Source organism: Bolinopsis microptera, chromosome 4 (assembly GCF_026151205.1).
Source record: "Bolinopsis microptera isolate Bmic1 chromosome 4, MBARI_Bmic_1.0, whole genome shotgun sequence".
Taxonomy (NCBI): domain Eukaryota; kingdom Metazoa; phylum Ctenophora; class Tentaculata; order Lobata; family Bolinopsidae; genus Bolinopsis; species Bolinopsis microptera.
In genome coordinates, this window is record NC_087075.1 from 4,648,612 (window position 1) to 4,676,107 (window position 27,496).

Below are 27,496 nucleotides of genomic sequence, written 5' to 3' on the forward strand. Positions count from 1 at the left end.
GCTATGGCTAAGGACACTAAGGTGGAGGACGCTAAGGTGGAGGTCGCTACAGCTGAGGACGCTACGGTGGAGGACGCTAAGGTGGAGGACACTACGGTGGAGGACGCTATGGCTGAGGACACTAAGGTGGAGGACGCTAAGGTGGAGGTCGCTACAGCTGAGGACGCTAAGGTGGAGGACGCTAAGGTGGAGGACACTAAGGTGGAGGACACTAAGGTGGAGGACGCTACGGTGGAGGACACTAAGGTGGAGGACACTAAGGTGGAGGACGCTATGGCTGAGGACACTAAGGTGGAGGACGCTAAGGTGGAGGACACTAAGGTGGAGGACACTAAGGTGGTGGACACTAAGGTGAAGGACACTAAGGTGGAGGACACTAAGGTGGAGGACGCTATGGCTGAGGACACTAAGGTGGTGGACACTAAGGTGGAGGACACTAAGGTGGAGGACGCTACGGTGGAGGTCGCTACAGCTGAGGACGCTACGGTGGAGGACGCTACGGTGAAGGACACTAAGGTGGAGGACGCTAAGGTGGAGGACGCTAAGGTGGAGGACACTAAGGTGGAGGACGCTAAGGTGGAGGACACTAAGGTGAAGGACACTAAGGTGGAGGACACTAAGGTGGAGGACACTAAGGTGGAGGACACTAAGGTGGAGGACACTAAGGTGGAGGACACTAAGGTGGAGGACACTAAGGTGGAGGACGCTATGGCTGAGGACGCTAAGGTGGAGGACACTAAGGTGGAGGACGCTATGGCTGAGGACGCTAAGGTGGAGGACGCTAAGGTGGAGGACACTAAGGTGAAGGACGCTAAGGTGGAGGACACTAAGGTGGAGGACGCTATGGTGGAGGACGCTAAGGTGAAGGACACTAAGGTGGAGGACGCTATGGCTGAGGACGCTAAGGTGGAGGACGCTAAGGTGGAGGACACTAAGGTGAAGGACGCTAAGGTGGAGGACGCTACGGTGGAGGACACTAAGGTGGTGGACACTAAGGTGAAGGACACTAAGGTGGAGGACACTAAGGTGGAGGACGCTATGGCTGAGGACACTAAGGTGGTGGACACTAAGGTGGAGGACACTAAGGTGGAGGACGCTACGGTGGAGGTCGCTACAGCTGAGGACGCTACGGTGGAGGACGCTACGGTGAAGGACACTAAGGTGGAGGACACTAAGGTGGAGGACACTAAGGTGGAGGACGCTACGGTGGAGGACACTAAGGTGGAGGACACTAAGGTGAAGGACACTAAGGTGGAGGACACTAAGGTGGAGGACGCTACGGTGGAGGACACTAAGGTGGAGGACACTAAGGTGGAGGACACTAAGGTGGAGGACACTAAGGTGGAGGACGCTAAGGTGGAGGACACTAAGGTGAAGGACACTAAGGTGGAGGACACTAAGGTGGAGGACACTAAGGTGGAGGACACTAAGGTGGAGGACGCTACGGTGGAGGACACTAAGGTGGAGGACACTAAGGTGGAGGACACTAAGGTGGAGGACACTAAGGTGGAGGACACTAAGGTGGAGGACACTAAGGTGGAGGACACTAAGGTGGAGGACACTAAGGTGGAGGACGCTACGGTGGAGGACACTAAGGTGGAGGACACTAAGGTGGAGGACACTAAGGTGGAGGACACTAAGGTGGAGGACGCTATAAAGGTGGAGGACGCTAAGGTGGAGGACGCTAAGGTGGAGGACGCTAAGGTGGAGGACGCTAAGGTGGAGGACGCTAAGGTGGAGGACGCTAAGGTGGAGGACACTAAGGTGGAGGACACTAAGGTGGAGGACGCTATAAAGGTGGAGGACGCTAAGGTGGAGGACACTAAGGTGGAGGACGCTAAGGTGGAGGACACTAAGGTGAAGGACACTAAGGTGGAGGACGCTAAGGTGGAGGACACTAAGGTGAAGGACACTAAGGTGGAGGACACTAAGGTGGAGGACACTAAGGTGGAGGACACTAAGGTGGAGGACGCTACGGTGGAGGACACTAAGGTGGAGGACACTAAGGTGGAGGACACTAAGGTGGAGGACACTAAGGTGGAGGACGCTATAAAGGTGGAGGACGCTAAGGTGGAGGACGCTAAGGTGGAGGACGCTAAGGTGGAGGACGCTAAGGTGGAGGACGCTAAGGTGGAGGACACTAAGGTGGAGGACGCTATAAAGGTGGAGGACGCTAAGGTGGAGGACGCTACGGCGGAGGACACTAAGGTGGAGGACGCTATGGCTGAGGACACTAAGGTGGTGGACACTAAGGTGGAGGACACTAAGGTGGAGGACGCTACGGTGGAGGTCGCTACAGCTGAGGACGCTACGGTGGAGGACGCTATGGTGGAGGACACTAAGGTGGAGGACACTAAGGTGAAGGACGCTAAGGTGGAGGACGCTAAGGTGGAGGACGCTAAGGTGGAGGACACTAAGGTGGAGGACGCTAAGGTGGAGGACGCTAAGGTGGAGGACGCTACGGTGGAGGACGCTATAAAGGTGGAGGACGCTAAGGTGGAGGACGCTACGGCGGAGGACACTAAGGTGGTGGAGCTCTGAACAACAGCTCTACGTCTACCTTATCACTAAACCGATCAAACAGCATAAGCAAATAAGCAAATACGAAATGAAACAAATTACAAATATGAGACACGATAAAACAAATTTAAACAAAGATAAAACAAGAATACACTATCACTTAAAGACCGCCGAATTGCTCCTAACTTGATCTCCTGTACAAATATGTTAACATTGATACGATCTAAACGATTGATCTCATCAGAAGTCAGATAATGATAAACAAGATATACCAATGAGTTGTTGGTATTGGTTTACATGTTTAATCGGTTTAATAGGCCTACACTGCAGCTGCTAAATAGGCCTACACTGTGTATACTGTACAACACTTCGTCTGTGTTGTAATTTATGATATTTAATTAAGGGACATTTTTGTTTCAAGGGACATTTGTGCACAATTTTAACATGGAGGATTTTTGTGTTGGAGCTAGAAAAAGTTTTTAAATGATTTTTCTTCGGATATCATAAGTTTATCAATAAAAATGTCGTCCCAACACTGAGTACACTATGTATCGATCAATTGTTAGTCATAACTTCAGCAGCACAAACCCTAAAATTCTTAGTTACCATGCGTTATCAGCGAAACACTGTAGCATTTTTACAAAACTGAAAGGGCCGATTCATTTTCCAAATTTCCGCTGACAACTCGGAAATCTGAATTTGATTATTATACCTTGTTTTGGTCGTCCTTAATAAGTTAATAGGCCTATAATACTGAATATTATGTCAATATTGTACTAATTGTTATTCAATGGTATTATCAAAAGGAAGTGGGAGTTGTCTGAATTATAATGATTATGCTTGTAAAGGCCCTATAATGGCCTGTGGTTTGGCAATTACTTCTTTACTTGAGGACCTCAGCGGCTTTGTTGTTCTTAATTATTAATAATCTGTTAACCGTTCAAAGATTCGGAGAAGAGAGAGGCTGGCGCGCTGTCAGTTCAACTAATGAACAAACAACTTATAATGCACTTACTTACCAGCTGACCAGTGGTGAGATATAGTTATAACAAGTATTAAGTTAACCTAGGGGTTTCGGAAAAGCGTACGCAAATGTAATTTGTAATTTGTAATTTGTACACAATATAGTAGCTCACGGAAATGGATGGGTCTGAAATGGCCGACATTTGGGTTATGTGACATTTGAACGATCCCTATAATAAGACTAGCGATGTCTATCAGTGATTATAGCTTATCTTTCTGCGGTTTTTACATGGTTACTTTATTTATTATATATATATTATATACAAAGAGTATACATACTCTTTGTAATGCAATAAATACTCTAAATGAGAGGTAGTAAATGAGAGGCACTAATAAGAGGCACTAATATATTTGGTCTCTTGTTTCTGATCTAGGAGTAGGGTACTCAGGGCACGTATTCGGTCTATTCTTTCTTCGGAGGCTCAATCTATAGGAACATTGTGTTTTAAATTAAAATAAAGACAGGAGATATGCCACCCCGGGACACAAAGAGGGTTAGGACTCCTCAAACTATCACAATCAAGGATTAACTACAAACCAAATATTAACTACTACATACGATCAACCTCCCGTATACGCCAGTGCGTCTTTATAAACTTAATAATAAACCTCAAAATAGTAACAAACAATAAACACTTCAGGTGTAATATTTTGCTGTATATTTTTCAAAATTATTTAAAATCACGAGATATAATCTCTACCACATAGTTTGAACAGACAGCGCTAAAAGCTCATGACAATGTATGTATATATATCCCAAAAATGACCAACATTTACTCCTTGACATAGTATAACTATATAATAACATTTACTCGTATTCATAGCCCAATCTGTACAAAACCAATACAAAGTGCCACTGTACTATAATTATGATAATCCGTTGAGTGATGAAATGGTATGTTATATTTTGTACAATTCAAGTAGTAAACTGGCTACTTCAATCTGATCCTTTGTGGTCCTTTGTTACCAGGGTACACAGTTACTGGTTACCAGGGTACCATAGTTACCATGGTACCATAGTTACCAGGGTACCACACAGTTACCGATGTGCCATAGTTACCTAAATACCAGGGTACCACACAGTTACCAGGGTACCACACGGCACACAGTTACCAATGTACCACACAGTTACCAGTGTACAATCAGCTTTATATCTTTATGGGAACCATGTCTGTCTTTACTAGTCTGACTGGTGTTAATACCTAGTATCTTATTTTTATATACATATATATATATATCATATATATATGACGAGAGTCTATATTTACTTATTTACAAAGTGGTGTTGATTTGTAAACAGGCCGTGTAATTCTCAAAACATGGTAAATGTTAAATTGGCTGTTTTTATGATCAATACCGCGGTTATTTAACCAGGTAGGCAGCTTACGTGCACGAGGTGGTCTCAGGGAAAGGCGGGTTACAGATTTGGGCATTAGTGGGGAAGCTAGGGGATTTTGGGGTGAAATATATCAGACTAAATTTAAATACACAAGGAAAATGATTCTGATCTGGGCTTTGATTGGCTAATATCTAGTGTCGAGTGGTTTACTTATTACTATCCCACTATTTAGCCACTAATAAGGTAACAAAAATTGCTGAGTCCACGAACTGAGTCCACGATTGTAACTGATCTAAGGTGAACCTTTTTCATCTACAACTTTCAATTTAAACTAGAAATGTTAAAAGATATCACCATGAGCTGCCAAACACGAGCCAACCGACCGGGATTAAAGTCTGACACCTGTCATATCACATCAGTAGCTGCATCACTAAGCATGTGAATCAAGGATATCATCACTACACGTGCAGAATACTGTTCTGATTAATCATGCATCAAAGCACCTGACAATAGCAGTCACGTGATTGACAATGGCGGGAAATCTTCATTTCATCTGGAGTTAATAGCAGTCACGTGACCAACAATGGCGTGAAATCTTCATTTCATCTGCAATGAAAACTGTCTGTCCGGGTGTTTTGTGTCAGTTGTTTACAATAACATTTACCAGATAAGCTTTCTGAGATAATCTCGTATATACTATATATCTCGGTATATATTATTTCAGGGTTACTACTAGCGTGGCAATCTCGTATATACTATATATCTCGGTATATATTATTTCAGGGTTACTACTAGCGTGGCAATCTCGTAAATACTATATATCTCGGTATATATTATTTCAGGGTTACTACTAGCGTGGCAATCTGATCGTTTATACTATATATCTCGGTATATATTATTTCAGGGTTACTACTAGCGTGGCAATCTCGTAAATACTATATATCTCGGTATATATTATTTCAGGGTTACTACTAGCGTGGCAATCTCGTATATACTATATATCTCGGTATATATTATTTCAGGGTTACTACTAGTACTCACGTGGCAATGCTGTATTCAATTTATTTTACAATAAGTTCTGTGAAGTATCTTGATGGTGAATGTTTATTGTTTACTCGCAGTGCAGTAAATCTTGAGTGATGAGTGTTTACTCGCAGTGCAGTAAATCTTGAGTGATGAGTGTTTACCCGCAGTGCAGTAAATCTTGAGTGAAGAGTGTTTACTCGCAGAATCATCAGTTTTACACATTTAGAACCCCCCCCCCCCTCAGTGATTACGTAATAATGATATGTGAAGTGTGAACGATCCCTTAGTACCAATACAAGTTACAACTCTTTTGAACACTGATCAATTAATAACACAATAAATAACACAAGCCATATTCAGCTAGGTGTTACTCCTATTTTAGTGGGATGTGTGCTCTTTTTCGGGATCAATACTGGGATACCCCCAATCCGGCCCGAGATCTGGCTCCCAGAGTATTACGACCTAGTGACGTCATAGCAACTTCGTGACGTCATCTGGCTCCCAAAGTATAAGCGACCTAATTACGTCATAGCAACTTCGAGACGTCATCTGGCTCCCAAAGTAGCGGCAGCGATACTGGGATATGATCACGTATTAACGTAAGTTTGTCCGTTGAAAGCTGTTAGACTTAGGGCACTGTGTTTGTGAAGCACACGTCACTAGCAGTTAGCACTGTATTAAGAATACGGATGAGTTCAGAAATAGGGACAGAAATAGTATTATCACGTGTTTACATAATATAAATCTGTTTCAGTTTAGGGGTCGTGCACATGTATTACGTAATCATTTTTTGGAACATTCCCCCCCCCCCCTCTGTAATATGTTTTACACATAGCTATTGTGTCAAAATTACACTAGTGTAATCATTCGGAACCCCCCCCCCCCCCCGGCCCCCTAGTCAGCTGATTACGTTATATGTGAACGACCCCTTACGTAATATAAGTCTGACAGCTCTTTCTGGATAGTATAATCTAATTTGATTTAATTTCTATTTAATTAATTAATTTCAACACGGCATCAACTTTAATAATATTCGAGAGATTTTCTCCGATCAAAACATTTTTTTTAAATGACAGTGACATTTAATTACTTTTAGAATGAAATAAGAAATTATTAAGAGATTTTCTAACCAAAATGCTTAAACTTCGATTTGATGATTAATTTATGATAGATACACTGGGGAATTCAGTTGCAGTTAACTTAAATTTAATACTTGTTCAAGTAACAGCTGTTAAATCCGTTTAATTCGTATCGAAATGTAAAAACGGGACTAATTTTCTGATTATAAAGCTAACGGCTAATTCGTTTTCGTTTGTAGAATATAAAAACGAACTACATTTTGACTTTGTCTCATTCCGGTAACCAAGGTAACCCCTCTAGCACGTTTTATTTTTAAATATTTTCATCATAATAAACTACTTCGGCGACCAGGTCTGTACTGTCTGATGTATTAACTGCTTCAAACTCATTTAATTTCGTTACCCAACAAATATAATGCTTACTATTCCGGAGAAGTTGCGTAAAATACGAAGAAAAAAAACATCATTCTATGGACATGCAAATGACTAAAATGTACGTTATACACTACAATATGTAACGATACAAAATAATAATCGTAATAATAGGACTCTTAACATAAAGATCTGATAATAAAAACTATCTTTAACGGTCTACAAAGTCATAAAGTTATATCTCTAGAAATAGAAAACTTTAAAGCTAATCATGTTTAGTTTGGGAACTAGCTGGACTTGAAAAATTAAAAATAGGAAAAAACCCGAAAATAAACTGAAAGAATGCAAAGCTGCAAATCTCAAACTACAATTCATCTTTAGCCGCATTGATGAAATTAACCATGTCCCTGGAACTAACAGTAGAATGCTTGTACACAACGTGCCTACTTGCACTGTAATAAACCACAATTCGTGGCTCATTGCCAGAACAATGCGGATTATGAGATCGTGGTGGACACTGGAACGCGGAGAATGTGATGGAATGGTATTTAAGGAGCTTGCTGGCCGCTGAGAAGGCGTCCTGTACCGATTTGCACGTGCTACATCCCTTTCTGGGGAGGTGAATCGGTTTAGTTTTACATTTAAACAGTATGTTTGCTAGAATTACTGATATGTTAGAGTTTCATCGTTAAACTTTATATTTTACATTATGTCAGTAAGTTATATACAAGTAAGTTATAATTTGGTAACCAAAAATAAGTCAAATGACCTCAGTCTAATCAGTATAAAGTAAAACTATTAACTAACACCTCTACAAACTAACTTGTAATAAAGCATGAAAGCAGGGCTACCCCCAGCTATAAAAGTATCATGGTCAGCAGTAGCTACATGGGTCACATCTTCACCTCCCCACACCACCTTACCCTTGTCACCACTTGGTGCCTCTAAGGGTGTCATACCCGCACTGGGATCATCGCTCGACATCGACTGAAAATATGTTTTTTTAAAGGATGTAACAGAAGATATGAATAATTTTGATTTGGAGGGGTCCTTAGCACGTCCATCTTTAACTGGAGTTTCACTTTCCCAAAATTCACTATGTGACGAATATTTTCAGCAGGTTTTTAATCATCAGGGGTTATTGTTTGGTACTCATACTAATGGTAATATCATAGTACATCATCAATAAAAAACATTAGATCTTACACCAATAACAATTTGAAAACGTTTCTATACCCTGATATAAGAAAAACCCCTCACAAACCCCTCACAAACCCCTCAAAAAACCCCTCACAAACCCCTCACCTTGACAAAAGCAGCCTGGTCCCGGCCCCCAGAGTACTTGTGCGGCATAGCACCGTAACTGAGGTACACTAAAGTTGGGAAACCTTTCACACCATACTTGGCACAGACTTCCTTGTTGGGGGCGGCGGTGCAGTCAACTGCTCCCAGCATTACCTGGACGTTTTTGGATTACAGGTTCAAGAAGGTCAATGAATTCTTTATCGTAAAACGGGAAGTTACCTGTTATGGCGATTTTTCAAAGTTCCTCTCTTGAAGAATGTCTTTTCTTTTAATTTTAAAGAATCTCGTTAATTATATCGTCTTGTTTTAAAAAGCTTTGGGTGAGAATTCAGCGAGGAACGGGGAGGGGTGGAGCGAATTGGAACGAATGCTTTTTAAGTAAATCTGATTGTAAAAACCATTATAAAATTAAAATAAAACATTTCGAATTGTACAAATTATAACCCTTTGCAACGCGGTTTTTGGGATAATAAATGTACCGTAAAATAACCAACCTTATTATTGTCAGCGAGCTGTTCAGCTGCTCCTGTAAACTCGGGTTTAGCTGTCTTACAATGCCCACACCATGGAGCGTAGAACATGATCAGACTGTGTTTCTTCCTTTTTACTGCTTTCTCGAAATCAGTGGTAGTGAAATGTTCCACTGAACTCTCCTGAAATGAGAATTTGTTCCAAGTGTTCCCAACTTTTGTGTTGTCCACGAGATGAGTCATTTGCCGTGATCCCCGGGAATTCTCAAAAGCCAATTTTTATTTCAGATGATAGAATTTATGGTGATATAGCTAGTGTTCATTTTTGTTGGCTCCGGAAATGGGATGGAGAAGGATAACAGGATAATGAATTAAGACACACCTTAAAACGGGGAGGGATGTCATTTTCAATGATCTGTCAGTTTCAACCTACAACATTATGGTAGCAGTGTTACATGCTCGACATTAATTACCATGTTAACGGCATGTTGTTAATCAATTGACACGTAGGAATCCAGGGTTCGCGCCGCATGAGGCTATGTCACGTCGATTTTCAATTTCCAGAAATCTAACAGATGAAACGTACGTGGCGCGCATACTTTATTGTTTTTTTGTTATCGCGCGTTCCAATTACTAATGTTTCTGATGGTGACTGAATGTCCACGTATTTGTGCCACAGACTAGCAAACTTCAAAATCGAGTTATTTTAAAAATATTTTGAAGTATTCAGTAGCAGTTGAATCAAAGAAAATCCCATGATGATGATGATATGCGTATATTTTAATGCCACTATTAACGGGACATGAATCGAGTGTTAACCATGTATTAACGATAAAATTAAACACCATAAATATAATCAAGCCACACAATCCACAAAACATTAGAAACCTGTTCACTCCAAGAGGCCTCCTCGGGTGAGGGCGGAGGCGGTTCCTTAGGATCCTTCATAAACTTCATGATATCCGGTTCTTTTCTCAATCCAGGATGTTCGAATGTTTTGTTTCCGTTCTTGAAGTACACAACTGTCGGGAAACTCTGAACAATATCTTGCAGTTAATACAGAGAGCATAGTACGGACAGATTCAAATTAATTCAGAGCTTTTAAAATATAGTGATTCTTGTAAGAGTCTAGATTACAGAAGCTGTATTATTATCTGGATTCAATATCTACTGTTTAGAAACTAGACATATCCGCATACTATTCCGAAACCCCAAAAAGGCCCCAATTAAGATCCTGATGTACCTTAACCCCAAACTCTTCTCCCAGTGGCCTGTTGGTCGTCACATCAACAGCTGCCAACTTCCCTTCAACACCCTCCTCATCCATTCTTATTGCTGATTTACTGTATTCTGGTTTCATGGATTTACAGTGCCCGCACCATGGCGCGTAAAACATCACCTAGGAGGGGATCATCAATTAGTTAATTGATCATAGATTAGTTAGACGGGATAACTTAATTAAACTTTAATCATTTCTGAACTGTTGTATAGTTGTTCCGATAGTTTAAGGGGTCATACACCAAAACTGCCAACCCAAATGACCTCATAGGAAGTTCAGGAACCATCTTGCGCACCCTTTCCATATCACAAAAATTTTGTTTGAGGATTCCCATTTTTGTAATCGAGCATTTCCTGGTCAAAGTGCATTTTAGCATTTTTCGCAAAAGCACAATTTGTTTCGTTGAGAGGCTATAAGTCAATCATTTCTAGTGATATCGAGCTAAATTTGTTCACAAAATGTGTCCCAGAACTGTTCTACATTCGTGTAAAATGTCATTATCGTATCATTTGGGATGGCAGTTTTAGTGTATGCCCCCTTCATACTGGATTTCTAAAACGGTTGTTATAGAATTGTTCGGTGCAGCAGGTCTAGTTGTGGAAATGAAAACATACACCTCCACTCTTGTATAAAACATACACCTCCACTCTTGTATAAAACATACACCTCCACTCTTGTATAAAACATACACATCCACTCTTGTACTCTTGTATAAAACATACACCTCCACTCTTGTATAAAACATACACCTCCACTCTTGTATAAAACATACACCTCCACTCTTGTATAAAACATACACCTCCACTCTTGTATAAAACATACACCTCCACTCTTGTACTCTTGTATAAAACATACACCTCCACTCTTGTACTCTTGTATAAAACATACACCTCCACTCTTGTACTCTTGTATAAAACATACACCTCCACTCTTGTACTCTTGTATAAAACAGACACCTCCACTCTTGTACTCTTGTATAAAACAGACACCTCCACTCTTGTACTCTTGTATAAAACATACACCTCCACTCTTGTACTCTTGTATAAAACAGACACCTCCACTCTTGTACTCTTGTATAAAACATACACCTCCACTCTTGTACTCTTGTATAAAACATACACCTCCACTCTTGTACTCTTGTATAAAACATACACCTCCACTCTTGTATAAAACAGACACCTCCACTCTTGTATAAAACATACACCTCCACTCTTGTATCGTGTGTCTAGATGTAGCCACATTTAAACACTTCTGCTAACTTCTTCTAACTGATTGTAAATATCTAACTGTTTTCTTTCTGTCCTCTAATTTTCCATAACAGTTCTGTTCAGCTATGAAAAGCAGATCACTTACCAAAACACTTTTATGTTCAGCTATGAAAGGTTTAAAAGTGTCCGTAGTAAGATGAGCCACAGGGCTCTCATCCTCCTCAGCCCAAGTAGTCTCCTCCTTTGTTTCTGCCTCTTTAACATCCTCGGTCGGGTTCTCCAACCATGATATCATACCTGGAGTGTTAGGGGTCAATAAGGGGTCAATTACACGGAATGTGAATGATTAGTTAAGTAATTACCTAATTACATTAGATGTAATTAGGTAATTACTGATATTACGTGGAGTATAACGAAGTAATTAAAGGTCATTATAACTGGGATATGTGGGTCAATGGGTGTGTGGGGTGTAATTATACCGATTGTTATGTAATTATCCCAATTATAAATGATATGGGAAATATTCTTGACGTAGCGAACTGAACACTTATTATAGTATAGCGTAAGGTTACCAACCATAGCATATTTTGCAAGTATTTGCATATTTTGCATAATTTGCATAGTTTTAACAAAAGTTGAATTCTACACAGTAAATAAACACATTGTTGTAATACTCAAGGTATTCTAGAAACACTGCATTTTTGTTACTTACTGCTACATAAAGCTGAAATCTAAAGTTTCAGTACTGGACCAATAAATACAGTTTCACCGCACAGTAGAAAGAAGAAATACCACCTTGACAAGACTGGTCGACTGGAGTTAGAAGTATCAAAAGCAGTTAGAAGTATAACAAGCAGTTGTGGTTGACGGTCATCTGTCCATCCTTGCACTGATAATCAGCGGAGTTCCACAAGGTACGGTTTTGGGGCTGATCCTTTTCTTGATTTTCATCAATGATATCGAACATTGTATCATGCACTCTATAATTCGATGTTTTGTTGATGACACTCGCATATCCATTGCTATCAAATCAGAGCATGACGTCAAGCTCCTCCAAAAATATCTGCAAAATGTCATTGATTGGTCTGAAAGAAATAATATGGCCCTTCACAAATACAAATTTGAGTACATGTGTCACAAATTCAACCACCAATATATTCCATTTGTGGTTGAACATTATCAATACTCAGTTTCCAAAGACACTACACTTGAGCCAATACATCAGCTCAGGGATTTAGGCGTCATAGTGTCAAGTGATCTCTCTTGGTCCCCTCACATACGAGCCAATGCAGATAAAGCTCGCCAAAAAGCATCATGGGTTCTCAGTGTATTTCACACACGATCTCACTCCATCATGCTGACGCTATACAAATCAATGGTTCGAAGTCTGATTGAATATTGATGTCCATTATGGCATCCCTCAAAAATCAGCGATATCCAAGAACTGGAGAGTGTACAGAAAGCATTCACCGCCAGAATATCAGGAATGCGCAATCTCTACTACTGGGATCGCCTGGTCAATCTATCTCTGATGTCTCTTCAACGAAGGCGGGAGCGATTCATCATTCTCCATAAGTGGAAAATCCTCCACGGAAAGACCAACAATGATCTGAACGTTCTATTTGTTTCACGCCCAAGGCTTGGAAACCTTGCAGTAATTCCATCAAAACGTAGAACCAGTTCAACAGCAAACCTCACCTTGTTTGACAACTCATTTGCAGTTCAGGGACCTAAATTGTGGAATACAATCCCCTACCATCTGAATGGTAATGGTAATCAAATTAAAGATCTGGAGCACTTCAAAGATAAGCTCACAAAGTTCATGTTTTTTCTCCATGATAAGCCGCCGATCAAGGGGATATACTCCTCCAAATAAGAACTCTCTGCTGTGCTGGCGCAACGAGCGAGACTTTACTTCGCTATGGGGTGGTCAGAAGATGTGATGGCCCCGTCAAATTTTTACGAAACTCAACATATGTCACATATGTAGGTGATACACAGAATAGTGTGACTACTGAGTGTGTCTACTGAGTGTGTCTACTGAGTGTGTCTACTGAGTGTGTCCACTGAGCGTGTCTACTGAGCGTGTCTACTGAGTGTGTCTACTGAGTGTGTCTACTGAGTGTGTCTACTGAGTGTGTCTACTGAGTGTGTCTACTGAGTGTGTCTACTGAGTGTGTCTACTGAGTGTGTCTACTGAGTGTGTCTACTGAGTGTGTCTACTGAGTGTGTCTACTGAGTGTGTCTACTGAGTGTGTCTACTGAGTGTGTCTACTGAGTGTGTCTACTGAGTGTGTCTACTGAGTGTGTCTACTGAGTGTGTCTACTGAGTGTGTCTACTGAGTGTGTCTACTGAGTGTGTCTACTGAGTGTGTCTACTGAGTGTGTCTACTGAGTGTGTCTACTGAGTGTGTCTACTGAGTGTGTCTACTGAGTGTGTCTACTGAGTGTGTCTACTGAGTGTGACTACTGAGTGTGTCTACTGAGTGTGTCTACTGAGTGTGTCTACTGAGTGTGTCTACTGAGTGTGTCTACTGAGTGTGTATACTGAGTGTGTCTACTGAGTGTGTCTACTGAGTGTGTCTACTGAGTGTGTCTACTGAGTGTGTCTACTGAGTGTGTCTACTGAGTGTGTCTACTGAGTGTGTCTACTGAGTGTGTCTACTGAGTGTGTCTACTGAGTGTGTCTACTGAGTGTGTCTACTGAGTGTGTCTGCTGAGTGTGTCTGCTGAGTGTGTCTGCTGAGTGTGTCTACTGAGTGTGTCTACTGAGTGTGTCTACTGAGTGTGTCTACTGAGTGTGTCTACTGAGTGTGTCTACTGAGTGTGTCTACTGAGTGTGTCTACTGAGTGTGTCTACTGAGTGTGTCTACTGAGTGTGTCTACTGAGTGTGTCTACTGAGTGTGTCTACTGAGTGTGTCTACTGAGTGTGTCTACTGAGTGTGACTACTGAGTGTGTCTACTGAGTGTGTCTACTGAGTGTGTCTACTGAGTGTGTCTACTGAGTGTGTCTACTGAGTGTGTCTACTGAGTGTGTCTACTGAGTGTGTCTACTGAGTGTGTCTACTGAGTGTGTCTACTGAGTGTGTCTACTGAGTGTGTCTACTGAGTGTGTCTACTGAGTGTGTCTACTGAGTGTGTCTACTGAGTGTGTCTACTGAGTGTGTCTACTGAGTGTGTCTACTGAGTGTGTCTACTGAGTGTGTCTACTGAGTGTGTCTACTGAGTGTGTCTACTGAGTGTGTCTACTGAGTGTGTCTACTGAGTGTGTCTACTGAGTGTGTCTACTGAGTGTGTCTACTGAGTGTGTCTACTGAGTGTGTCTACTGAGTGTGTCTACTGAGTGTGTCTACTGAGTGTGTCTACTGAGTGTGTCTACTGAGTGTGACTACTGAGTGTGTCTACTGAGTGTGTCTACTGAGTGTGTCTACTGAGTGTGTCTACTGAGTGTGACTACTGAGTGTGTCTGCTGAGTGTGTCTACTGAGTGTGTCTACTGAGTGCGTCTACTGAGTGCGTCTACTGAGTGCGTCTACTGAGTGTGTCTACTGAGTGCGTCTACTGAGTGTGTCTACTGAGTGTGTCTACTGAGTGTGTCTACTGAGTGTGTCTACTGAGTGTCTACTGAGTGTGTCTACTGAGTGTGTCTACTGAGTGTGTCTACTGAGTGTGTCTACTGAGTGTGTCTACTGAGTGTGTCTACTGAGTGTGTCTACTGAGTGTGTCTACTGAGTGTGTCTACTGAGTGTGTCTACTGAGTGTGTCTACTGAGTGTGTCTACTGAGTGTGTCTACTGAGTGTGTCTACTGAGTGTGTCTACTGAGTGTGTCTACTGAGTGTGTCTACTGAGTGTGTCTACTGAGTGTGTCTACTGAGTGTGTCTACTGAGTGTGACTACTGAGTGTGTCTACTGAGTGTGTCTACTGAGTGTGTCTACTGAGTGTGACTACTGAGTGTGTCTACTGAGTGTGTCTACTGAGTGTGTCTACTGAGTGTGTCTACTGAGTGTGTCTACTGAGTGTGTCTACTGAGTGTGTCTACTGAGTGTGTCTACTGAGTGTGACTACTGAGTGTGTCTACTGAGTGTGTCTACTGAGTGTGTCTACTGAGTGTGTCTACTGAGTGTGTCTACTGAGTGTGTCTACTGAGTGTGTCTACTGAGTGTGTCTACTGAGTGTGTCTACTGAGTGTGTCTACTGAGTGTGTCTACTGAGTGTGTCTACTGAGTGTGTCTACTGAGTGTGTCTACTGAGTGTGTCTACTGAGTGTGTCTACTGAGTGTGTCTACTGAGTGTGTCTACTGAGTGTGTCTACTGAGTGTGTCTACTGAGTGTGTCTACTGAGTGTGTCTACTGAGTGTGTCTACTGAGTGTGTCTACTGAGTGTGTCTACTGAGTGTGTCTACTGAGTGTGTCTACTGAGTGTGTCTACTGAGTGTGTCTACTGAGTGTGTCTACTGAGTGTGTCTACTGAGTGTGTCTACTGAGTGTGTCTACTGAGTGTGTCTACTGAGTGTGTCTACTGAGTGTGTCTACTGAGTGTGTCTACTGAGTGTGTCTACTGAGTGTGTCTACTGAGTGTGTCTACTGAGTGTGTCTACTGAGTGTGTCTACTGAGTGTGTCTACTGAGTGTGTCTACTGAGTGTGTCTACTGAGTGTGTCTACTGAGTGTGTCTACTGAGTGTGTCTACTGAGTGTGTCTACTGAGTGTGTCTACTGAGTGTGTCTACTGAGTGTGTCTACTGAGTGTGTCTACTGAGTGTGTCTACTGAGTGTGTCTACTGAGTGTGTCTACTGAGTGTGTCTACTGAGTGTGTCTACTGAGTGTGTCTACTGAGTGTGTCTACTGAGTGTGTCTACTGAGTGTGTCTACTGAGTGTGTCTACTGAGTGTGTCTACTGAGTGTGTCTACTGAGTGTGTCTACTGAGTGTGACTACTGAGTGTGTCTACTGAGTGTGTCTACTGAGTGTGTCTACTGAGTGTGTCTACTGAGTGTGTCTACTGAGTGTGTCTACTGAGTGTGTCTACTGAGTGTGTCTACTGAGTGTGTCTACTGAGTGTGTCTACTGAGTGTGTCTACTGAGTGTGTCTACTGAGTGTGTCTACTGAGTGTGTCTACTGAGTGTGTCTACTGAGTGTGTCTACTGAGTGTGTCTACTGAGTGTGTCTACTGAGTTATTAACGACAGCAGAATATTATATTCGGTTTTATTAAACATCGTCCATTGGTCTGGATATTCCAAGTGGGAGTCCGACACGTGACATTGATTAACCAATCAGCGTCCAGCACTGACCAATCAAAAGATGAATAATTATCACGTGACTGCCTCCCTATACCAGCATCTTAACCACAGTATAATCATGTGTAACTGACAGTTTTATTAGACCCCGGTTACTATTATGCTGTGTCTAATCTACCGCTATATAATATTATGAATATTATTATTAAGTTATTATTAATATTATGTATATTATGTATATTATTATAATATAATATATTATATTATATATTTGGTGCTGTGTTATTAACCTTTTGTAGATTCTATTCGTGTGTGTAACATTATTGTAATGTATTATTGGTACACAACAGTGTGTACCGTGATTGTCAAGTTCGTTATAATAATGTATCCTTATTTAATCTACTATTATAATATTATGCACTACTTAAACAACTAATACACTATTTTATTTATTTTGCACTATTTAATCTACTGTTATGTTTTGCAAGAGTCCACTGTTGGGAGAAGATTAATATTAATTAATTAATAATATTAAGCTCTTTCAACTATATACATTTACTACTATACTCCTCGTCAACAAATCTAATAGATTTGTACTGTTGTAATTAATTTAAATAGAACGGAAATAAAAACACACTGTAAAGATTAATACCGTCAACCATGTGGGTCTACACATTGAGTCAGTTACTAATTCTGAAAACACCCTCATCTGGTAGCACTTAAGTCTAAACCCACGTTGTTGGGTTGCTAGCTTTGGCCTTTTAATCAATAGATTACCCTGAAACTCTGAAACCTTCTATAGAATAATCTAGAACTTGATATGGGCTAACACAATATCATAACACATTGCACCACATGATCAGAAACAATAGCAGTGAGCAGCTAATTCTAAAAGCTTTAAGGGGGATAGTCTTAACCTGCCCTTTAACTTACCGGATCTTACCGGATCTTACCACTTCTTACCAGAGTTAACCGCAACTTGCCCCAACTACCTCTAACTAACCGTAACTAGCCACTAATGTAATAACACTGGTCCATCACAAGATTTAGACCAGTGCATATAAATATGTGTGCTGCTTTTAGCAACTTAGAGTTTTACAAGAGTTTTAGTTAGCTGCGACTGAGCTCTCAGAATGACCTAGTGCTCGACCGACCTATACTACTGGTTATGCGTCCATGCTCTCAGTCCAGCTCCCTTCTCCAGATATGAAGTTTTGTTAAAGACACATTGATGTAACCTTCACTTCTACTATTTAAACATTTTATTAAAGAGTGTCTTAAGTGTCCCAACATCAAGGCTGTTATAAAAGAACCCTAAAATAGAGGACAGTTAACAACGTCCCACAACTTTGGATTATTCTTGTCCATTTTATTCTGGTTTCTAGAAGTTTTCATCTCCAAACTCAACTGTTACTTTAAAAAATCTAATTTAAATTAGTTACTTTATTTAATTCAGAGATCTAGTTAATGTGATAGTTAGTGATATTATCTTACTTGAACAGTTAAATAGTAGTAGTGTATTTAAAGTGCTGTGATTTAATTAATTAAGATACTTACATAAAATGTGTCGATTAAAAAGTTCTGTGAAACTAAAAAAGGTAAGGAGGAAATTGTATAGTAATCAGTAGTCAATGACTAGACATGACTATACAATATATCATAGTTACTACACAACATAGCATAGTTACTATAATATAATATGATATAATACGTATATATATAGTTACTATACAGCAATGGAGGTGGAGCATGCAGTTAGTAATTATGTGTGTAACACTATAGTTAATATACAAGATAAAAGTATTTCAGGTTAAGTAGACGGAGTAGTTTACAAACTAGCTGTTTACAAACTAGCTGTTTACAAACTAGCTGTTTACAGACTATCTGTTTACAAACTAACTTTTTACAAACTAGCTGTTTACAGACTAGCTGTTTACAAACTAGCTGTTTACAAACTAGCTGTTTACAGACTAGCTGTTTACAAACTAGCGGTTTACAAACTAGCTGTTTACAGACTAGCTGTTTACAAACTAGCTGTTTACAAACTAGCTGTTTACAAACTAGCTGTTTACAGACTAGCTGTTTACATACTAGCTGTTTACAAACTAGCTGTTTACCTAACAAGGACCCTGACGCTCTAACAGGCAGCTTCCCATTATTTGCTATGTGTTTAAACACTGAACAGCTACAAATTATTACTCAACATTAACACATTATTTAATAGCTACTTATTGTAAATAGTAAAATAAAATTCACCATCTTTAGTCCTCTGTCCAGTAAACTTGTATTTGAAAGTTCCCTTCTCAAAGTATAGTATAGTAGGGAAGCTGGACACGTTGTACTCTTGAGATGGACCTGTTCCTTGTGAACCGTCCGAGTTAACACCTACCAGCAGTGCACGTCCTGCGGAGGAGGGAGCTTTACAAATAAGGTTATGAATTTTACATTTTGTAAGAATATCTAATTTGGGTCATAGACTAGAATAACCATGTCATAACCATGTCATAACCATGTAAAACCATGTCATAACCATGTTAAACCATGTCATAACCATGTCATAACCATGTCATAACCATGTCATAACCATGTCATAACCATGTCATAACCATGTCATAACCATGTCATAACCATGTCATAACCATGTCATAACCATGTCATAAACATGTCATAACCATGTCATAAACATGTCATAACCATGTCATAACCATGTCATAACCATGTCATAACCATGTCATAACCATGTCATAACCATGTCATAACCATGTCATAACCATGTCATAACCATGTCATAACCATGTCATAACCATGTCATAACCATGTCATAACCATGTCATAACCATGTCATAACCATGTCATAACCATGTCATAACCATGTCATAACCATGTCATAACCATGTCATGATTTGATTTGAAACTTTTACAAAATAGCAAGTATACAAATGTACAGCAATTCGAACAAACATATAAAATAGGCCGAAATGTATAAATGCTAAAAAGCGTGGGTCAGTGAAACAAGTACAGAGGACAACTTTCAGAACAGGAGTTTTTTGGCCGCCCAAAGTCTCAATAACATCACCTCCACCTAGTAATAAATTATGAAACGTGAAAAGTGTGAAACAATCAAATAATAATGTATTTATATAATATAATTGTCTCTCAAATACAGATAACGTCCGTAAACTCTTAAAATACTCCTACAAGTACATATTATACTGATCGGTGTCCGAGAAACATGAATTACGTCATCATGGTGCCTTCTTAACCCGGCTACAGACCTTCCCGTTACGGATGTAGTGGTCGAGATGAGTCTGTTCAGTCCTCTTCTTCTTCAGGTCAGTTACCACGTTCTTCCTTGCTGCACGCTCTTCACTGGATCTATCAGGACAGATCCATACATCTTTGTGTGCATCAGCCATCCTCAGTCTCCCTGTTTTCATCAGAATCTGATGAACTGCTGTTGAGCTTGGGACGGTGATCTTGACTGGTCGGATAGCCGTGATACCTGGCCTCTTCCAGCCGACTCTAGTCGCTTCAAAATGAGGTTTCTCCCCGATCTCCTCCAATACTGCGGTTACCAGAGCTGGAAGCTGTTCTCCATCCTCTTCTTTCAGTCCAAACACTATCAGATTCTTGCTCCTGTCCTCCTCTGCAGCCACACTCTTCATTACATTCTTCAGAATTTTACTGTTGCAGACCGCGCCATTTGTGCTGTTCTTTTGTACCGCGGCACTGTAGCTCTTAATCCCTGTCTCCACCGTTGTTTGTACTGTCTCTTCAACTGACGTCTTAAACAACTGTAGTTGTTCGTCCTTCTGCACTAGCAACTGGTCCTGCAACCTGACCATCTTTTCCTTGTCTGCTAGTGCTTCCGTCTTGAGGCACTCAACGATTTCCATCATAGCGCTCATCTGACTACTCTGCCGTCGTACGAGGTCTGCTGCTTGCATAACCCATTCTGCCATATACCTTTTATAGATAGACGGAGACATGAGTATTTCTTGGTCCATATCTCCACGAATTTCGAAGTTTTCTAATTTCAGTTGTCTTGCCATCGAAGTGAACCATCTATCAGCACAGCCCTCTACATCTTCTTTTTCTTCATAGTTGAAATCCTTGAGTTTCTTCTGAGATCGGGTCAAATGTAAATCATCCTCCGTGGTGTACATTGTATAGTAATGTACAAGTATACACACGCAAAGGCTTACTACGCGGTAGCAGCAAACTGAACTTATCGCAAAGTTACAAAAGATAAGAGAGCTCGATAATTGCAACGTAAGCTACACACACTACACACTACTACATAACCATGTCATAACCATGTCATAACCATGTCATAACCATGTCATAACCATGTCATAACCATGTCATAACCATGTCATAACCATGTCATAACCATGTCATGACCATGTCATAACCATGTCATAACCATGTCATAACCATGTCATAACCATGTCATAACCATGTCATTATCAGAATATTTAGATCATTTGTTACTATTAATAATACTTCTCACCTTTCATAGCAGTAGCAGCTCCGTTAAACTCAGGCTTCATTCGTTTACAATGTCCACACCAAGGTGCATAGAACATGGTCAATATGGGCAGCTCTGTCTTTCTCAGTAACCTGTTTATAATTTAATTATGAAGTGGAAATCTGGTTCGTTTGATATTTCACACATTACATTTAGCATACTTGATTTAAACAGCAGATTTAAAGAGAGCTGTTCTGTAAACCACGTTTGTGATTCAGACTGTTAACCATTCTACCACTTTCAATATTAAACTGTCAATTTGCTTATTGATGAAGAAGAAGAAGACTGACCGTTTGAAGGATTGATAATCGAGGTGCATTACATCTTTAGAAGCTTCCTCTTCAGACCAAGGAACGTCTCCCATCGGATCTTGTAAGAACAACACCTGCGAGTTAGAGTGAAGTTAGAGTGAAGTTAGAGTGAAGTTAAAGTGAAGTTAGAGTGAAGTTAGAGTGAAGTTAGAGTGAAGTTAGAGTGAAGTTAGAGTGAAGTTAAAGTGAAGTTAGAGTGAAGTTAGAGTGAAGTTAGAGTGAAGTTAGAGTGAAGTTAGAGTGAAGTTAGAGTGAAGTTAGGGTGAAGTTAGAGTGAAGTTAGAGTGAAGTTAGAGTGAAGTTAGAGTGAAGTTAGAGTGATTTGTAGAGTTTCAGATGGTAGTTTATCCGAATAAATCACTTATGTGTTAACACATTTCATGAAGAGAATGGAATATCATGTATGGTTTATAAATTGGAAAATTGAAGCTCAAATAAAATGAACCAATCATACCATAGACTCCTCTGTCTGTTTTCTGTCGTACTCCTTGTTGAATTCTCCGTTGTTGTAATGGTTGAGAAGGTAAGGCTTTGGTGACATCTGAAATTAAAATTTTGTTATAAGGTATTATACTATAATCCTAATAACCTTATTAGGCTAATAAGGTCACTTTAAATAACGATTAAAAGCTCGGGTAAAATAATATCATTTCTAATATTGGTATCACCTTGAACTTTGTTACATGGAATGGGATAGCAAACATGAAATGAGATCATAATGTCAAACCTTTTTACACATTTTTAAACACATTTTGGCAGCATCAGTAACCATAATGTCAAACCTTGAGCTTTATACACATTTTGGCAGCATCAGTAATCATAATGTCAAACCTTGAGCTTTTTACACATTTTGGCAGCATCAGTAATCATAATGTCAAACCTTGAGCTTTTTAAACATTTTGGCAGCCTCAGTAATCATAATGTCAAACCTTGAGCTTTTTACACATTTTGGCAGCATCAGTAATCATAATGTCAAACCTTGAGCTTTATACACATTTTAGCAGCATCAGTAATCATAATGTCAAACCTTGAGCTTTATACACATTTTGGCAGCATCAGTAATCATAATGTCAAACCTTGAGCTTTTTACACATTTTGGCAGCCTCAGTGCAGTCGACACTGATCACCGTTGCTCTTCCTTTCATCTTTATAGACACGCTGTCAAGCACCTTCAATAACTGACTGGACTGCTTACTGTCCTGTGAATAAATATTACTTTTACTTACTTTTATTATATAATAATAATTATTATATATTACTAATAAATCATTCACGTGTGATATTTATTTATTTATTATCTATTTATTTGTACTGTTTTCACAAAATTTTGGATGCTAGCCACAGTTCAGTGCAATATACATTTTTATTCAATCAATAGAGAAAAAAACCAATGAGACCTAGTTACTTAGTTAGTTGTGTGTGAAATAATTAACTTCATTTTTAACAGCAATTTAACATATATATTCAGCTCCCCTACTCTATTATCTACCTTTGTAAAAAGTGCAAGAACATTTTTCTTTGTTCGGAGCTCTTTTTTCCAGTCTTTTAAATCTTTTATTTGAACCAGCTCACTTTTGCTTGCTTTCTTGGATGTTACAGCAAATGTAAGGCAGCACAACACCGCTACTTTCAGTAACATAAAACCCCTGCTATGATAATTTTGATTTGAATACTCTTCTGGTCGAGGACCTCATCGTATAAAGATTACATACTCAATACCTGAACAGATAGTTAAAAACTGGTAAGATTTACTGTTATGCCATATATATTATATAAAGCCTAATAATTCCTTACCTAAGGCAGCACTGTAATGTCTTAGTAAGCATTTGATGTCGTTTTCAAATGTGTGCCTTGATCCAAAAAATATCACAATGTGTACAAAATTTAAATTTATGAGTCAATCTAGAATATTTTAATTAATTTGAGCAGGTCTCAAAAGATAACTACAACATAACTGTCCTTACTAGGGGTAAGCCCCCCTAAAACGTCACCTGTTTTTTGGGCCCAGATTGCCGAGTTAGGGCTAAATTTACAGGGTTCTGAAGTGTCTAGGAATAATATTTAAACCTTTTTCTAGCCTGCCAGGAAGATTTGGAAATTTGAAAATAAAATCAGGTACAATTTTTTGACGTTGAAATGGAGTCACTTTTAAAACACCACCCCTAAAATGTCAACTCTATATGTGTGATAATTACAAAATGTACAAGAGGCTTGATTTATCTTTTGTCACTAGTACTATTTGTTTTGTCTTATTAAAACATTAAGCTACTTGAAAACATTCACTCACTAAAGGAAGTACCTCAAAACCGTAATCACCCCCTAAAATGTCACGTGCACCACCCCTAAAACGTCAGCTAAAACAGGTTGTGTAGCACTCAGAATGTTGCTCAATTATTAATTTTAACCACTTCTGGGACAAATATAACCTATTTCTGAGAGGTGTCAACCAGAATTTCTCTCTCTGTTGAAAAAAAATGGTGAAATAATGGTCAATTTACTTTTTGTGACATTTTGGGGACTTTTTTTTTGAATACCCAGAACTTACGGCAAAACAGTAACTCAGTCAACAAAATTAATACCTGTAGTTAGATTATTTAGTTATAAACTAACAATTGGCACAAAAAATGGATTCAATGTGATTTTAGCCTTGTGCAAATTGCATGTTTTAATTGCATTTTTTGGGATTTTTAACATCATCCTGCATCTTGGCAATTTTAGTGACCTGTAGTTAACTAAGCCAACCCAGTAATCAATCTGACCTTCTCCATAGACTAGATTTGACTGTTTTTAGCAAAATTGAATGTCAAAAACTACGGTTTTTGGTACTTACTAGTTTATGGTAAACCTATGATATGCCCCCTAAAATGTCATTTTTTTCTCCCCTAAAATGTCAAATTTGTATTTTGTTCGCATGGTGTGCGATAATAGCTCTTGTTTTGGCACTTGTTAATTATTAACATCAACTATTAACGAAATGTGAGTATGCATTGCATCTTAGGAAAAGCCTGAGTAATTTGATCAGGTTAAAATGACATTTTAGGGGGGATAATTAGACATTTTAGGGGATGTTTATTGCGATTAATAAAATAAAACTAATTCCTTGAGCTGCCAAAGCTTTCCAATATTACCATTAGATGCTAAATATGATGTTTAATAGGCTGGTACTTTTATTTTATGGTGCTTGTAGTCTCAAAGCCAGAATCTGATCAAATGACATTTTAGGGGGCGACCAGGTGAAATTTTAGGAGAGGGTAGTAATATTGAGTAATGTATAACTTTCCGTCGACGGTTGTAAACCTACAAGAACGGAGAAATACGTTTACGTTTAACGGGTGTAACTGGGCCGCGCTCAGCCTGTCATTCCGCCTAATCTCTATTTTACGGGTGATACTCGTAAAATATTTGTTCCATATATATTCCACAGTACCGTCGACGAGTTCAACTCGGCGCGCATCCTGGTAGGTTGTTAACGTATTAACGGGTGATTTTCGTAAAATATCTGTTCCATATATATTCCACAGGACCGTCGACGAGTCCAACTCGGCGCGCGTCCTGGTAGGTTGTAAACCTACAAGGAACGTACAAATCTCTATTTATGTTTGTATATGAACATGATAGCCTAGCTGAGGTCCCCGTGTAAAACGAATGATACTTTTACATATATGATAGCTTGCTCTAACCATGCAGAGCCCTTTCGCTTGCAGTAGCGCGCGACCAGCGCTTGTGAAACGTAAGCGCGTCACGCAGTACGCGCGCGCGTACGTATACACGTGGCTATGTGAATATAATAGCCATGAGTCTACGCGTTCTGCGTGACGTGACGAGCTTGTTTCACAAGTTTTTATAATTTTAATTAATTTTTCCTAGCATGTTACCTGTGGACCCCAGACTTGAGACTATCATGTTCATAAACATATGAATAAAGATTCGGTGGAATGACAATTGACAGGCTCAGGCTGATCGCCGCCCAGTAACCCTAATTGACAAAAATCCCGACGCGATGCTAATTCGACGTGGAGTTTCAGAACTCCTATCCCAAGCCTATTAATTTGAATGATTGTCAAACTAAAGCCGTAGGGATTACCGTGGTAACAATTAAAAGCTTCAGATTATGTTTGTGAAAAAGTTTGATATTGGCGCGCCACACTTTGACTCTAGTACGACCCAATAATCTCAAGAGGTACAGTTTCTGGAACGTGAACCCAACTGCCAACGTAATCTCTCCTTAATTGGAGAGATCAAGTGCCCCACAAACATGCACAATGCCATGCGTAGTGGCCAAATTTATAAGTGTTTTATTTATTATTATTATTAATCAACTATTTACAGCAAACACAAGATAATAGAAATTAAATCATAAAATCGAGTGGCCGAGTAGTCTCGACTCACCCATAACTTCTCCAAAGACGTCTATCATGAGCTTTGTACACTAAATCGTTGAAATTACTTAAACTAAATCTTTTATTTACAATCACAATAATTTGTTTTGTCATAATGTCTTTTAATAATAAATCAAATAAATTTGAACGAGGTCTGCCCCTCCTTCCTTTGTAGTCAAAACATCCTAAACATGCAAATCTGAAAGATAAGAAGGCGGGAGTGTCATCACCGCTTCTGAGAACGTGCCCAAGCATCTTCCATCTTGCTTTCTTGATCCTTTCAGTAAGGGGTCTGACATTACATCTCTTATATAAATTCTCGTTACTGATAACCGTAGGCCAATAGGTGTTGATTATCTGTCTCAGATGCTTCCTTTGAAGAACGTCGACAGATGCCATTACGGTTTCGGGAGCAGCCCAGCTGCTACAGTTATACAACAACACTGAAGTGACAAGAGCTTCGTACAGCTTCAGCTTTCTACTCTCACTGATCTGAACAGAACTATTCAACCAGACTTTCTTGTAGGTGTAGAAGGCAACATTGGCTTTGTTGCGTCTGTTGACAATATCTCTTTCTGAGCAGAGCTTTGATCCTAATAGCACTGACTCTCGCCACTCTTCATCTCCTCTAATTTTATTGCCATGGGCATCTAAAGCATCTGTATCTGCCAAATACACTCTTGTAAACACCGTCTTTGATTCGTTAACAAAGAGACTCCAATCCTTTAGTATATCACTGGCAATCTCTAGTACATAGTATCTTCACCAGGCTCTGACCATCTTCACTCAGAAGCTCAGCATCGTCAGCATAGGCGGACTCTAACGGGAGGCCTCTATCAGAGACTGGGGGGTTCGGTCTAGGAATCGTGACACTGATCACGGCTCTGATGTGATTCAGGGCACCGGCAAGGGTCAATGTAAACACTTTACCTGCCAGACTGTCTCCCTGGTAAGCGCCAATATTAATCACAAATTCACCAGACTCAGATCTGTTGACCGTCACCTTGAGCTTTGTATTTGAGAGGAGGTACTGAACTAGGCGAATGTCGTCTCTAGAGCATCCTGCATCAATGAGGAGGTTGATGATGGTCTGTCTGCGGATAGTATTAAACGCAGCGGTCATGTCAATGTTGATTTTACTATACTCAAACTCGCGCCTGGTAACCACTGATGTCAACATTCTCTGAGACCATACCAGGTCAGCACAACTGTGACCCTGCTTGTATGCCGCCTGCCAAGGTCCAGTGTACATATCAACGTGGTAATTGATTCTGTTCAAGGCTACGAGGGATAGGACTTTTCTAGTTCCATTTAGCAATGTGAGGGGCCGGATAGACTTTATCGGACCTCGGGGTTTTCCTGGCTTCTGAAGGGGTGTCAGGATACCTTCTCCAATAGCTGGGATGTATGTGTT

General features: G+C 40.0%; 2 protein-coding genes across 3 annotated transcripts in view; one reads left to right on the forward strand and one right to left on the reverse strand.

The window, feature by feature from the left end:
* The first annotated feature begins 3 nt into the window (after positions 1 to 3).
* Positions 4 to 2,541, forward strand: LOC134814379 (probable serine/threonine-protein kinase kinX). Its single transcript, XM_063822479.1, has 4 exons — positions 4 to 576; positions 667 to 1,221; positions 1,597 to 1,857; positions 1,993 to 2,541. The coding sequence occupies exons 1-4, from the start codon at positions 4 to 6 to the stop codon at positions 2,539 to 2,541; spliced, it is 1,938 nt and encodes a 645-aa protein (XP_063678549.1).
* Positions 2,542 to 7,453: 4,912 nt separating this feature from the next.
* Positions 7,454 to 27,496, reverse strand: part of LOC134814443 (protein disulfide-isomerase A5-like) — a 31,487-nt gene continuing 11,444 nt past the window's right edge. Inside the window, exons 2-14 of one of the 2 annotated variants that reach the window (XM_063822560.1) lie at positions 23,193 to 23,351; positions 22,780 to 22,902; positions 22,158 to 22,244; positions 21,683 to 21,777; positions 21,375 to 21,484; positions 19,118 to 19,264; positions 11,767 to 11,918; positions 10,378 to 10,533; positions 10,023 to 10,169; positions 9,159 to 9,317; positions 8,665 to 8,817; positions 8,183 to 8,346; positions 7,454 to 7,970 (exon numbers count right to left, since the gene is read on the reverse strand). In XM_063822560.1, coding sequence (XP_063678630.1) covers positions 7,724 to 7,970; positions 8,183 to 8,346; positions 8,665 to 8,817; positions 9,159 to 9,317; positions 10,023 to 10,169; positions 10,378 to 10,533; positions 11,767 to 11,918; positions 19,118 to 19,264; positions 21,375 to 21,484; positions 21,683 to 21,777; positions 22,158 to 22,244; positions 22,780 to 22,902; positions 23,193 to 23,342 — 1,890 coding nt within the window. In that variant the 5' untranslated portion in view covers positions 23,343 to 23,351 and the 3' untranslated portion in view covers positions 7,454 to 7,723. Of the gene's footprint in view, positions 7,971 to 8,182; positions 8,347 to 8,664; positions 8,818 to 9,158; positions 9,318 to 10,022; positions 10,170 to 10,377; positions 10,534 to 11,766; positions 11,919 to 19,117; positions 19,265 to 21,374; positions 21,485 to 21,682; positions 21,778 to 22,157; positions 22,245 to 22,534; positions 22,558 to 22,779; positions 22,903 to 23,192; positions 23,352 to 27,496 lie in introns of those variants that run through there. The other variant, XM_063822561.1, reaches the window with a different exon arrangement.